Here is a 15524-nt window from a genome sequence, read left to right on the forward strand (position 1 = left end):
GTGCTCTCTACTGTCATGCTGGAGCCTCTGTGTTTATTTACTGAAAAATAAAACTTGCAGAATTTCAAAATATTGTGTGCAGAATTTTTAATTTTTTTTATGCAGCACTTTTACTTTTTTGGCACAATGCCCTCAGGAGTAATACTTAACAGAATGAGAACCTCTGCTTGTCTCTCTCTACGCGGTAAGAACAAGTGCTAATAGCCAGGCGAGGATGAACACTAATAGCTTGGCCTGGCTCTGGGCTTTGCAAGCCACTTGTATTCTAATCTCTCTCTTGCTCTTTTGTTTGTAGCTCAGAGACATGTCCTCACGTACATGGAGGATGCAGTGAGCCAGCTGCTGGAGAACAGAGAAGATATTAGTCAATATGGCATTGCCAGATTCTTCACTGAATAGTAAGTATATCAGGAGTCTGCCAATAGGACCACCCTGGGGGAGGCTCTTGGAAGCAGGCAGGGTACATGGAGAATGGAACTGGATACATGCTGATTATGTTGTGGCAGTGAACATTGGAGTTGAGTAGGTTAGCCAAGGGCTGCCTGAGCATGTTTCAGAGACATGCTTATTCAGGACAATAGGTCAAATTCAGACCTGATTTAAAAGCGGGGTAACTCCTGTTGGCTTCACCAGCTGTGCTTGCTTATTCTGGGGCTGAATTTGGCCCAGATAGGGCTTCTATTCTCTGTTTTACTACTGTATCTGGGTCATCATATAATATCTATCTTTGATAGTAATTTATTTTTTTTTAATTCATGCTCTCATTCACAGACAGGAAAAAAGGGGAAGTCTCTAGTTGTACCAGAAGTACACTCTTTCCCATTGGAGACTGTAGTGGGACTGGGCAGATGTTCTGAAAGAAAATGGGTTGGGACAGAGAGAGGAAGGGTTGCATCTTAATATCTTGAGACTGACTCCTGCTGAGCTGCCAAGCCAGGTCTCCAGGCCCTCTTCTTTTTCATAGTCCCAAACAGAGCAGATGGGATATGGGACATATTGCAAGGTCTCTGTGTATAGTAGCTCTCTTTAGCAGATGGATCTGTGGTAAGAGGACTGGTTCCCTGTGGTACCTCATCCCTCGGGTTCCCATCAGTGTCCTTGCTAATGTGCTCATTTATCCTCCTCTCTCTGTGAATTATCCATTTTGCTGTTCAGTCTTGTACCAGCTATTCTTTTTCTTTTGTAAAAAGAAAAGGAGGACTTCTCACACCTTAGAGACTAACAAATTTATTTGAGCATAAGCTTTTGTGAGCTACAGCTCAATTTATTGGATGCATAAATTTGTTAGTCTCTAAGGTGCCCCAAGTCCTCCTTTTCTTTTTGCGGATACAGACTAACATGGCTGCTACTCTGAAACCTGTCTCTTTGTTTTGTGTCTGTGATGGGGAATACAAACCCCACTCTGGGCAGCCAGGGGTTAAGGAACTGCTCTGGGCTCAGACAACTCCAGCCTGCCACATCTGTAGGAAATCCTCTAACTGGAGGAGGAGTTAAAAGGCAGGGGAGCAGCTCATTTGGTGGCAGACCAGGGAAGAGAGTAGACCTACAACCCCAGCATAGGGGAGCTGAGGGAAAGGCAGAATCTCTCCCAAAGACAACTGCCCAAAGGTCCCTCCCTGAGGGAGGGGATGACCTGCTACTGAGACAGCCTGAGAGGGAAGCAGTCCCCCCTCCCTTTCATATAGACTCAGAGTTTTGTTAATTCCTCTTTACATTGTTTGGACTACCCAGCAGGGGAAATCTCTAGGCCTGAGCTGGCCCAGGAGGGTGGGCCATAGTTCAGAAGGAGGCAGTTGCTGCCTGAGAGAGGAAGAGAGCTACCATAGTACATGCTACCTCCAGAAGGTGCCTTGTGATGAGAGAATGCCCTTCGTGCCGCCTAAACTCAGACAACAACTTTGGGACAGTTGCAGGGGGGTGATAGGAAGTGGCCCAGGGAGGGCAGCCTTAAGCAGCCCCTGGCTTAGATCACTGATAGCCCTCAAAGGGCTGTGGGTTGGAGCCTCCTGGAGTGGGCTTGGGCTCGGGCTCTCCTACCAACATCCTCCCTGCAGGTTACAGGCATAACCCCTGACCACTAGGCAAAGCTACCAACCAACCTCCAAGCAAGGACCATCACAGTCTGGTTCTTGTAAAGCTCCCTTTATTTGCTTGGCATGCTCTTGCCTGGCTCTTCCAGACCCAATAACCATTATATATGGCTCAGCATAGCCACAATGGTGATGATCACTGATCTCAAAAGACCCCAGAAACCCAGATCAGGAGGAAGAAGGTGAGGGGCTGCACCAAAATCTCTGCATTTGTAGAACATTCATCTTTCAAACGCAACAGCTTTATTATGTAGAGAACCTTTTGTACAAACTGTCTCGGAACATTCATCCCACAGCAACACAATACAAATGTGGGTTTGGTTCATTGGGATGCCTCCTTGTAGTATAGGCTGATATGTTCTGGTGGTATAGATCACTGCTAACTGTGTTCTGATTGGCTAGACAGCAGTTACAAGCTTCCCTGTTTTGGCCAAGATCAGTGTCAATTCAGAAACCTCATCCAAAATCACATAATTGATTTGGACAGTAGAACTCCTCTGTCTCAGACATTGTCCAATACCAGATGCCTCAGATAGAAATGTAAAATACTGCATGGTGGATTATTATAAAATAACCTGCCTGTAGGGTAAATTTATTTCTAACCCATAACAGCTTGTAGTTGATTTATGCTCTGAAGCATATGGATTTATATTGCTTTATAAAATTATCTTTCGTAACATAACTGTGGATGGTCTCCTTATCCATGTAGTGGCCAGCCCTCTTTTGGAATTGTATTTAGCTTATAGCTTCAGTGATATATAATGGCAATGAGTTCTGCAGGTAGATTATACACTCACTGTAGTCATCCTACTAATAATTACTGTATTTATAAAGCACTCTACCCAGGTGGCCTACATATAAAAACAATATACAATTCAATAAAAACATAGGTGATCCTTAAAAGTCCAGCCTCTTAAAAATTGAAGTAAAACTAACTGAGATGTAGCAAAATGCAAGATTAAAGGGGACAAAGAGATATGCATGGAAGATAGTGTGTCATGTTGATTCCATATTTATAAAGACACCTAGAAAAGAAGATTTCAAGATGTTTTTAAAAGTAGTGTGGGGAAGAGAATAAGAAATGTCTGGAGGAGAGATTTACAGCCTCAGTTAATGTCAGGTTTCTTGGTGACCAAAGATGTTATGGTGGAATCCCTAAAAGACAGCTGGTACCAGAGCACAGACATTCTTCATGGTGAAGTTCAACAAGGACATCTTGTATGTGTCTTGGTCCTCACCCTTCTGGGTTTTAACAAACAAATGGTGCCAACCTCTCCTCCTTCTGCCACATTATGGGAAAAGACAGTGGGTTTTGGGTTTAAAAATCAAGCAAAATTAATGCAAATGCAATTCGAGGGGACATTACAAGTTCTGGCATTGTGCTCAGTAGTGTAGAAAATAAAAGACATGAACCCTGAATTAAAGTTGTCTGTCTTGATTCGAAAATGGAAAATGAATTTTTAATCTTATTTGTGTATTGTGATGTTTTGTAGAAATTGATTTCTCCAAGGGAGGGAGAAAGAGAAATTAAAATCCATTGTTAGGTGCTGTCATTGGATTCAGAGTAGTACATAGTGGGAGGTGATGGGGGGGAACCTTCGCTTGCTTTGACAGGAGCTCCAGCAACTCCTTCATTGGTGATAAGTCTTTAGTGGCCAGTTGAAGGCCTCTTACTTGCAGATTGACTGACAGAGAAAGCAATGAAAATTTTAGCCACTGGCCTTTTTGCTGGTGGTGTGGCTAGGTTGTGCCTAGATGTTTGAAGGACACTTTTTTTTTTTTTTTTTCCTTCTCCAGGCCTAACCTTGATTCTGAGTTTTGATTTGGTGAAAGGGGTCAACACTTCCTCCCCTCCCCTCCCCTCCCTTCAGGTTTAACTCTAAAAATAGTCCCTCTGTATGAACAGCCAGTGTCAAGAATACTGGATGCCTATAACACAATCATAGGTACTTCTATGTCCTGAACAAGTTGCTGTGATGGAAGTGTGGTGCTTCCTATTGATACCCAAGGTTGTGAAGCACCTCATCACCACCTGCCCTTAGCGTGAAGAAGGGCCCTTGTCTGTTCCTGCCATCTGTCAGCTCCCTGAATTTACTGGTTACTGGCAACACAAGCACTTCCCTCTATGCCTCTGCAGGTCCCACTTTCTCTTTACTGGTTAGCAATAGGCACACTCCAACCCCTGAGTTCTCTGAATTTCCCGCTGCAGTGTCCAAACCTTGATCACTGGACACACACAGTTACCAGACCCGCTAATCCCAAAGGAACAATACACCACAGCTTACCAGTTACACCATAGAACATAGCTCCAGTTAACACACAGCCCTTAGATTTGTTTATAGAGAGAACAAGTATAAATTTAACAAAGAACAGAGATTCAAATGATAGAAAGCAAGAATATTGGAAAAATAAGGTTACATATAAAATGAAATGACAGCATGCGTACTAGAGTCTAATCTTAACTATCAAGACACTCCTTGTCTCATTAAGTTTAGCTCACCCCAAGCCTGGAAAATACAATAGGAAGGGGTGTGTGTGTGTGTGTGTGTGTGTGTGTAATTACACACACACACACACACACAGAGAACATGAAAAAATGGGGGTTGCCATACCAACTCTAACGAGACTAATTGATTAAGGAGGGCTATTATCAGCAGGAGGAAAAAAAAAATTTGTAGTCATAATCAGGATGGCCCATTTTCAAACAGTTGACAAGAAGGTGTGAGTAACAGTAGGGGGAAAATTAGCATGAGGAAATAGTTTTTAGTTTATGTAATGACTCATCCACTCCCAGTCTTTATTCAGGCCTAATTTAATGGTGTCCAGTTTGCAAATTATTTTCAGCTCTGCAGTTTCTTGTTGGAGTCTGTTTTTGAAGGTTTTTGTTGTTGATTAATTGCAACTTTTAGGTCTGTTACTGAGTGTCGAAGGAGGTTGAAGTGTTCTCCGACTGGTTTTTGAATATTATAATTCTTGACGTCAGATTTGTGTCCATTTATTCTTTTGTGTAGAGACTGTCTGGTTTGGCCTATGTACATGGCAGAAGGGTATTGTTGGTACATACATGATGGTATATATCACATTGGTAAATGTGCAGATGAACGAGCCTCTGATAGTGTGGCTGATGTGATGCATCTGATGAAGTGGGCTTTAGCCCACGAAAGCTTATGCTCAAATAAATTTGTTGGTCTCTAAGGTGCCATAGGTGGTACTTGTTCTTTTTGCTGATACAGACTAACACAGCTACCACTCTGAAACCTCTTTTCATGATGCAAACACAATATCAGTTCACTTCCTAGGCGGAAGACCTCGGGTGTCTCCATGCCTTCTCCTGGTATATCAGACTACTTCTTGGATCTTAATCATGAATTAGACATCCTCCTGCCATGTGTTCCTTCCTTCCTGTAGATTTTGTGATCTCCTTGACTTTACAATCTTGATTACTTGGTGATTCTATATGCAAATAGATTTCCATTTTAAGACACACAACAGTCAGCCAGGGAGATAAGTGCCTCCTATCCCTTGTCTGGACAGAATCTGTTAATCGCCTTTTGGTGACTTGTCTTACATGCTTTAAGAACGCAGTTTGTAGTGTACGTTCGCGCGCACGCACACGTACACACAAATCCTTACATTTCACAATGGTTCTGATAATCCATGTGACACAGGCTTTCAGTAGAGACCTTATGTAACACTTTTTGGCAACCTAGTATGCAACTACCAGACCCAGGAGATCCTTGTAATCCTTCTGCATGCCTGTGCCCTCTGTTAGTTGGCATCAAGAGGTTCTTGGATCACAAGTAATCCCCTGCTAAGAGGGGATTGCGTGATTGGATCCATGTCATAAAGTTATTGGGACAAATGAAGGTGCAGCTTTTGCAAATGATACAGGTCGGAGACACCATACTGTTTCTGATGCACATGGCTTTCTGTGAGAAGTGATGTTCAAATTGTTAACCTTCCTTATCAACTCTGAACAAGTTCTCTCAATAAGCAAGGACTTGAAGGAAGAGAGAGTGAGTAAGACTATGACCTCCGCCTATCAACCAGACTTCTGTTTTATTAGGCTTGAGACTGAGGGTGCTATGAAACATCCAGCTGGCATTATCCAGGCACTCTTCCAGAGCAGATTTGGTTTGCATCTCCTTTCAAGTTCACTCCTCGGGGCCTTTTTAAACTTCTGGTCATCAGTAACTTAAAAATTGAATGACGATGAAAGAACCCCTCCCTACCTCTTTGAAATTGCTCTTAGAATGTTTCTCTGTAGCATTTCTTCATGTTAGATCCTGCTGCCCAGCCCCTCTCATCTCCTCCCATTCTGCTCTTGTCCCACCCTTGCCTACGGTACTCTTTTGGTTCTTGGTATTTTCAAACAAATCTGATTTGTGCCTGTAAATGTGAAGCCACTGTAGAACATGAGTGTTTGCCAGTATGTGCAACTCTGTAAGATTTGAGATGCCCTGAGCTGAGTTCATGTTTCCCTGACACACCTGAAAAGAGGATATGAAATACCAGAGGGCTTTTGTTTTCATGTCGAATACTCCATAGAGCTGCTGACTATTTCCTAGGACAGGAAGAAGTTATCAGATGCTTCTGTCCCTTTTTTCTCTGGTAATTAAAGTAGAACTTGCAATTGTTGTTGTCTTATGCTAAGGCTGGAGAAGCAGCAAGCCACACTCAGTGCCCCAGTATCAGAACAGAAATAGACTAAGTAGTAATTCTGATAGTTGTGAAAGTGCTCAATGTAGGATATATGAAATGTGGGAAATTGCTCCCTTAAAGTGGAGAATAATTGACCAGAAGGAGGGACCTAGATATCAGCAGAGTAGTGAGCTGCCTATCATTGGAAAATAACTTATTCTGGTTCTCCAATCTCACCTGCTTCTCCTGCCCTCTGGAATCCCCCATACAGGCAAGGTCAGATTGTGCCCAGTGGTTTACGGTTAGTGTATGCCTACATTGAAATTGGGAGGTGTGTTTGCAGCATGTGTAGACATACCCAAGCTCATTTAGATCTTGCTAGACCAAAGCTATCTTGAGCACAATAGCGGAGCTGAGGCAGCACGGATGGGGGACACGGGCTAGCCATGGCTGCTCAGGATCCTGAGTAAATACTCAAGTGGGCACCGCCTGTACTGCCCACTGTTGTTGTTGTTACTCAAACTAGCTTTGAATGAGATCAAAGCTAGTTCAGGTATATCTGTGCTGCAATCACACTCCCAGTTGTGGAATAGACCAGGGATCGGCAACCTTTGGCGCACACAGCCTGCCAGGGAAAGCTCCTGGCAGGCTAGGACAGTTTGTTTACCTGCCACGTCTGCAGGTTCGGCCGATGACAGCTCCCACTGGGTATGGTTTGCCATCCCAGGCCAATGGGGGCTGTGGGAAGTGGCGGCCAACACATCCCTCAGGCCACACCGCTTACCACAGTCCCATTGGCCTGGAGGGGTGAGCAGTGGGAGCTGCCATCGGCTGAACCTGCGGACACAGCAGGTAAACAAACTAGCCCGGCCCGCCAAGGGCTTTCCCTGGCATGATGCGTGCCAAAAGTTGCCGATCCCTGGAGTAGACAGTCCCTTTCGTGCTAGGGCTCTGCCAAGCTGGTCAGCTTGACAAGGAACTCCAATATCTTTGAGCCTAAATAGAATTTGTGCCATTCTGAAAGACGACTTCTCCCCGCCCCATATTATCCTCCTTTCCAATGAACCTCCTATTGCTGTAACTTCCTCTAGGTGAGGGGATTGGCAATCACTCCCTTTGAAATGTGTGTGCACCATTTAAGGTGAGATGGGAGGACTCCATACTGTATGGCTTCTGGCCCCTTTCCCCCACTCTTCTGAGCCTTCCCTACTTTAGTATGGAGAGTCAGAGTCAAAACCAGGGTTTTGTAAGGACAGCAGAGTCAGTCTAGAGAAGCAATGGTATGTGTGTTAAGTGCCTGGGTACCGTAATTTTAATCTGCCTACATCTTGTGTTCTCAAGTTTGTAAGTCCTAGAGGAAAAGAATCAAGGGAGTGTGGTGAAGAGGAATGAGATATCCAGGATTACCTCACAGAGCCAGAAGTTACCAAACTTTTTTGAGTGTGCACCACATCTTAGAGTGTGCACCATCCTCTCATTTGCCATGGCCATCCCTTTCATGATCACAGAACATCTTTGTGCCATTTACAGAAACTGCTTACATAAGCAACTAATATCAGGAAAGCATTTAATGTATATTTAGCATGTTTTAGTGTGATTTAGAAGCTGGAAACCATGTGACCAGCCAACTCTCTATATTAACCTTCAACATGTGCTCAACAGACCTCTAGTGGCCCATGAACCATAGTTTGAGAACCATTTCTCTGGAGTGAGAAGAAGTTAAGTGATGTGTATTCCACTGCTATCCATGGCCTAACAGTAACTGCCCACAGGAGAAAGCTAACCTTTATTGCCCAGAAATATCTTTGAAACAGAGCTAAGCCTTTGAGGATGTTTTTCTCCCCTTTCCTTCCCTAGTCTCATATGTCCCAATCATATGGACATCTGCTTTCAGTCTTGAGAGTTCCCTGAGGCTCCTGTTCTAACACACTATTGGCTATTACAGGAATGGGGTTCAGTTCATCCTTTTGGAAATTAATCCACTTCTCTCTCTTAGCTTTAAGAGTACAGCTCTGCCTTTCTCATGACCAGCCCTGATTTTACTGATCTTCTGAAAGGCTACTAGTATTTATTCATTAAAAATCCCAGAAATCTCTTTGCTTTTGAATCTCCATGAAATGCAGACTTCCCTGAAACCCTCCATGCAATTAGGCTAATGCTGTTTTATTTCAACAAGCTTGACTTCTATACATCTTAAAGGGACTTGTTCCTTCTATACATATTTGATCATGTCTTTCTTGATCTCAACTTTCCCTTGACATTTAAGGCACTGCAACGAGGGGAAAGAAGCACCCCCCCCCCAACACATCTTATTTGCTGACATCTCTTTATATGTTGCCTTCTTGCCCATCTCCTGCTCCACCAGTGATGCCAGTGTTGATTGCCCATGTTTTCTCTTCTCCCACCATTGTCTTTCTGCTTTCTTCCATGCTGCTCCATGTATGGAATTAACTGAACTAATATATAAGAATGCTGCATTCTTCTCCTTCAAATGCCTCCTCATAACTCACTTTTGTTATGTTGCCAACAAGAAATTAGCCAACTGATGATGGCTAAATTGAGTGGCAGATGGGGTCAGCTGACTTCATTTATTTATAAAGGGGGGAAAAAAGAAAAGAGCTTTCAGCTGGCTTGGAACCATCAGTCTGTGCATGTCATTAACCTATATAACCATGTGTTCTTATAACTGTCACTGTCGTCTTCCTTCCCACTTCCATCACTGATGTCTTCTGGCTTGTTTTGTAAGATTGTAAGCCCTACAGGGCAATGACTCTGTCTTCCTCTGTGCTTTACAGCACCGAGCATGATGGGGCACCAATCCTGGTGAGGGCTTGTGTGTGCTACTGCAGTACAGATAATTAAAAACGATGATGATGGTGGGAAATCTTTAGGGCACTGATGATCCACCAGACTTTAGGTGGGAAAGAGAAACCCTCAGAGCTGAACAGCCCGATTGCTGTCATAATTAAAACTATTTAGCGAGACTGGAAGCTTTGTTTTAAATTTTGCCTCACGTTTTCAGGGGTTGATGAGGCTCTTGAATTTCTCCCACATGATCTATGCCAGGGAGCCCCAAAGCATATACGCTCAGTTTTTCCTTCTCTCTCACTCAAATATAATCTCCAACTATTGTAAAGATGACAATATTCACTCAGCTCCTCAAACACCCACCAGGTCCCTGCATCTCTTCTGCTCTAGTGAGGAGATGACAGGGTTATGACATGTGGACTGCCTGGCTGCAGTGAGCCATGTGACAGATGTGAAATTACTGCTGTCACCAACCTGGCTGTGAAACAAGCCTTTTGGCTAGAAATCTCCACTGGGATTGTGTGCTGCTGATTCTTGACAGGTCTGCTGCTGTGTTAGCTGTGGTTCCCTGCTCCCTAAGGGCACTGCTGGCTGGAAGGAATCTGCCACTCCTTCGCTCACCAGTTATCTGTGGGAAAAGAGGCTGATACAGTCACATGAAGACAGGTAGTTCTGCTCCTGTTTTTAAGGTGTCAGAGTAATGGTGGATTGCAGCACATGTGAATAAGCCACTCCGAGAGAGAGACAGAGAGGATCTAAACCAGCCCTTTGAAAATCTTGCCACAGAGCATGGTAGAGAAGGGATTGCCATCTCTGCAATGTACTCATGTTACTTCCAACGGTTCCAATGGAGAGAATACTTGCAGTGGAATGGGAAGGTCACTGTATCTTTGTCTTGCTTAAAGATGGGGGACAATTATTTGCTTCCTTCAGAAACTGAATTTCAGTTCACCACCTCTGCTTTTTGAAAACATTTTTCTTAGTGAAGGTTTATACAAATGTTCACAGAAATGGATTTGGGACTTGTAGTTCAGATTCACTTTGTGACAAAACTAACTAGTTTCAGGCACAAGGAGTGGATTTGCTATCTGAATGGAGACCCATATGCTATAGAATAGTTTGATAGCAACTTCCACATCCCACATACAGGGTGATGGAACCCTCATTTCACTTTTGTGTTGCTTCCTCCTTAGCAGCATCCCAGTAAGTACTGGACTATCAAACTAGGTAAATACACTGTCCTTTTCTATGGCAGGTTGCTTTATGTTTGTTGGAATAACACACAGCAATTTTCCAGTACAGATTTTATGTTCTCCAAAATATATTTACAAAATATTGGAAAATGGGGCTACTTCTTCCCACTTACTTGCAGATTTTATATGTGAACAAACATCCAGATGAATCCAGCTATGTGTAATCAAATAAATTAGAAAAGAGAAATTATTCTGATTTGTTGACTGCGAGTGCTAGATTGTCAAGTGTCATTGTCCAAAAACTAAGGTTAGTACTCCAGATCTGTCTGTGACCCCTCATTTATTAACTTGTGCTTTCTATGTAAAGATAACTGCTCAAAGGTCTGTGCACATGCACTCTGTCTCTCATGTTGTTTTTCTTCTCAGAGAGAGACTCGCTGCAAATAAACCTTCTTTTCTGCATGCATTTATTTCATCATCTGCATTATTTGTGGAGTCACATCAAGTATGTGAGGCCTGCTACTGGTATCATGTAACTCAGCACAGGCTGCTGTGGGTTGGGTGCTTAGTGACTATACCTGCTGAGTGGTGGGGAATATGCCAGATACCCACTGGAAAGAAAAGCAATATCCACAAAGGAGAAACTCCATCTGGCGCTGTTGTCTTGCATCTAGTTCTTGGCTGAACAAAGGCAGGGGAAGAAAACCCTGAACCAAATTTGCTGCAGATAAGACATCAGGTGACTGGCACTGCAACTGAGCTCTGCCCTTCAGCATTTCCTGCAGCTGTGCTGTTTCCAGAAGTCTTGGACTCCTAGCCTTTGGGCCTAATTAGTGCCACAGAAGGGGATGTTCTGGTTCTAAGAGAAGCCTCTACCTCCCTATTTTTTTCTGTCTAGGTGTACATGCCAAAAGTTTGGGTACAATGGTTACCTTCTTTGAACTTGCGTGTTGGAATGTAAGGACAATATGCACTGGTATGTTAAATGATATAGAGAAGGTCAGTGACCTAGGAAGTCTGCCATTATTGACAGAGAGCTTTAGAAGCTTGACATCAGTGTAACTGCTCTGTCTGAATCATAGAATCATAGATTTTAAGGTCAGAAGGGACCATTATGATTATCTAGTCTGACCTCCTGCACAACGCAGGCCACAGAATCTCACCCACCAACTGCTGTAACAAACCCCTAACCTATGTCTGGGCTATTGAAGTCCTCAACTCATGATTTAAAGACTTCAAGTTACAGAGAATCCATCAGCAAGTGACCCGTGCCCCACACTGCAGAGGAAGGCGAAAAACCCTATGGCCTCTGCCAATCTGCCCTGGAGGAAGATTCCTTCCCGACCCCAAATATGGCGATCAGCTAAATCCTGAGCATGTGGGCAAGACTCACCAGCCAGACACCCAGGAAAGAATTCTCTGTAGTAACTCGGATCCCACCCCATCTAACATCCCATCACAGGCCATTGGGCGTATCTACCGCTAATAGTCAAAGATCAATTAATTTGCCAAAATTAGGCTATCCCATCACATCATATCCTCCACAAACTTATCAAGCTTTGTCTGGAAGCCAGATATGTCATTTGCCCCCACTCCTTCCCTTGGAAGGCTGTTCCAGAACTTCACTCCTCCGATGGTTAGAAACCTTCCTCTAATTTCAAATCTAAACTTCCTGATGGTCAGTTTATATCCATTTGTTCTTGTGTCCACATTAGTACTGAGCTTAAATAATTCCTCTCCCTCCGTAGTATTTATCCCTCTGATATATTTATAGATAGCAACCATATCTCCTCTCAGGCTTCTTTTGGTTAGGCTAAACAAGCCAAGCTCCTTGAGTCTCCTTTCATAAGACAGGTTTTCCATTCCTCAGATCATCTTAGTAGTATATTCTCTGTACGTGTTCCAGTTTGAATTCATCCTTCTTAAACGTGGGAGACCAGAACTGCACACAATATTCCAGATAAGGTCTCACCAGTGCCTTGTATAATGGTACTAACACCTCCTTATCTCGACTGGAAATACCTTGCCTGATGCATCCCAAGACCGCATTAGCTTTTTCACAGCCATATCACATTGGCAGCTCATAGTCATCCTGTGATCAACCAATACTCCAAGATCCTTCTCCTCCTCTGTTACTTTCAAGTGATGCACTCCCAATTTATAACACAAATTCTTGTTTATGAAACCAGATTAGTTGACACAGGCTCCCCACACAAGATGCATTACACCTTTTTCTGGCATGAAAAGGGCAAACAAGACCCCAGTGAGAATTGGTTAGGTTCTGGAGTCAAAAATGTATTAGCGTGGATGATTGAATGTCCCCATGTGACATCAGAACATATCCTATTACAAGACTATCTACCACGGGCGGCTTTGCTTTACATATGGCCCAAAGTTCTTCCATAGCGAAGAAAAGGACTTGTTCTGTCAGCAACTCAAAAGGGTCATCAGTAAGATAGCACTGAGAGAATGACTCCATCTATGTGGAGATCTCAACAATAGAGCCAGCTCAGTTTGGTTGCCAAGGAGTAGGAAAAATAATGAGAAGGGGCAAAGACTCCTGGAGTTCTGCACCCACCTAGGACTGTGCATTACCAACATCTGCTTCCAAGGTGGTCATCAACAGAAAGTTTCTTGGAGGCACCCCAAATGTAGACACAGGCACAACTGTATTTAATTGTCACTTGTGGGAAAAAAATTACAGAATGTTCTACATATTGTTTTCACAGTGCAGACTGTGACACAGACCATGTGCTTATATGCGGCAAATAATCCTTTTCACTATGGAAATTCCATCATACCAAATAAAACGGCATTAACAGCAACAACACAAAAGACCAAGGAAGGTCTCTCCAATTCATTATGAATCTCTGGAAAGCTATGTAATTGATTTGTCTCCCCCCCCCCCATTGAATGCAGATGCATCATGGAACATGCACAGAATGAATATCTACATACTGCAACCTTAGCTCTCAGTAAAAGCTCTGTACAAGATAGATGGGTTTGCGGCATACTCTGAAGAAATGCTTGCAGGTGTTGGTAGAGATATGCTGTGCATTTTGCTTCAGACATGAACCCCTCTCCTGATACGTGTGGTAACTTCAGATTGGCTAAGAGTGCATTGTCACAAACGTCAAATCAATGTGCTCAACCATATTGGCTCAATCTGTACGAGAAGGTGCAAACATCCATTGAGAATGGAGATCTAAGAGGTATGTATGATGATATCAAGAAAGAAATGGGTCTTTCAGTCAAGAAGTCTGTCCCACTCAAGTCACTTAATGGAGACATCATCATTGAAGAAGAAAACAGACGCAACACTGGGTGGAACACTATTGCAAACTCTATTCATGTGAAAGCTCTGCTTCAGAAACAGTGGTAAATGCGAGTCCCCACTCCAGACTGTTGAAGAGCTTGATGGAGAACTGCCTATAAATGAGCTTGAAAAGGCACTTGTCTTTCCCAAGCACCAGGAAAGGCTACAGGAAAAGATGGAATTCTAGCTAAAGTACTGAAACAAAGGAGTCTGCATGATGGCTGGCTTGCTTGCTTGCTGAAGGGAAGGACGGGTACCAGAAGACATGAGGATGTCAACAGCATAACGTATAAGAACAGAGACTATCAGAGTGACTGCAACAGCTACAGAGAGATCTCCATCCTCAATGTTCCTGGTAAGGCATTAGCAGCGATCATTCTCAAAAGACTGCAAGTTCTTGCTGAATGCATATATCCAAAGAGTCAGTGTCACTTCTGTGTTGGTAGGTCAATGTTTGACATAGTTTTTGCACTTAGTCAATTTCTAGAAAAGTGTCAAGGAAAACGTCTCTACATTGCCTTCATAGATCTTATAAAGGTTTTGACCTGGTCATCAGGAAGGTCCTTTTCCACTTGTTAGAGAGAATCGGTTACCCCCAAGTCTTCCTCAGTCTGATTTGATCTTTCAGTGATGGCATGAAGGCTACAGTCCAGTATGATGGTGATCAATCTGACAGCTTTGAAAACTATAGTGGTGTCCAACAGGGATGTGTTTTGGCACAAAAACACTTTGATATATTCTTCTCTCTATTGCTTTGTCATGCTTCCTCAAGTAGCACCAAGAGTGTACATCTCCATACAAGATCATGCATGTTCTGTTTATGTGGTCACTTCTCTGTAGTGACTTACTTCAGAGATGGACACAGTCAAACATTTCATAGACAACACCTTGTGTTCTCTTTTTTTTAGATTTAAGTTGGATGTTTTGTTTCATTACTGTCTCTGTGAATATCCTACTGGTCCTCAAGATCTGTGTATTGGAGGGTTCTTTCTCTGTCTTGCAATTTTGACTGTAGAGCTGTTCTTTCCTTCAATTTGTGATGTTGGAGAAGCGAAGGAGCTCTTGGGCCGTAAATGGTGAACAGCAGCTATCTCACTTGTCGTCCTTCCACTGAACAAGTATAGTGAGAAACGCATCCTAATGCAAAGCAAAAAAGACATTGCACATGAGGTCATTGCTCAGCAGCATCCCTCCATGCTGGCAGTCATTCTGTGAAGCCATTTATCTCTGCTCATCTTCTGTGCTAATGGAATGCATAGAAAAATAGGATGACCAGATAGCAAGTGTGAAAAATTGGGACAGTGGATGGGAGGGGGTAATAGGTGCCTATATAAAACAAAGCCCTTAATATTAGGACTGTCCCTATAAAACTGGGACATCTGGTCACCCTGTAGAAAAACCACATGGCAAAAAGGTAAATGATATACATCCTTAACCAGACGTGGTGGGAATATTTTACAGCCTTTGACACACCAT

At 43.2% G+C, this 15524-nt stretch overlaps 1 protein-coding gene across 1 annotated transcript in view; it reads left to right on the forward strand.

Moving 5' to 3' along the window:
- The window catches only part of C6H11orf49 (chromosome 6 C11orf49 homolog), a 150789-nt gene that overhangs the window by 22301 nt on the left and 112964 nt on the right, over positions 1 to 15524 (forward strand). Inside the window, exon 2 of the mRNA XM_038407291.2 lies at positions 296 to 398. Coding sequence (XP_038263219.1) covers positions 296 to 398 — 103 coding nt within the window. The remainder of the gene's footprint in view (positions 1 to 295; positions 399 to 15524) is intronic.

The sequence above is a fragment of the Dermochelys coriacea genome, chromosome 6 (genome assembly GCF_009764565.3).
Source record: "Dermochelys coriacea isolate rDerCor1 chromosome 6, rDerCor1.pri.v4, whole genome shotgun sequence".
NCBI classification, from domain to species: Eukaryota; Metazoa; Chordata; order Testudines; family Dermochelyidae; genus Dermochelys; species Dermochelys coriacea.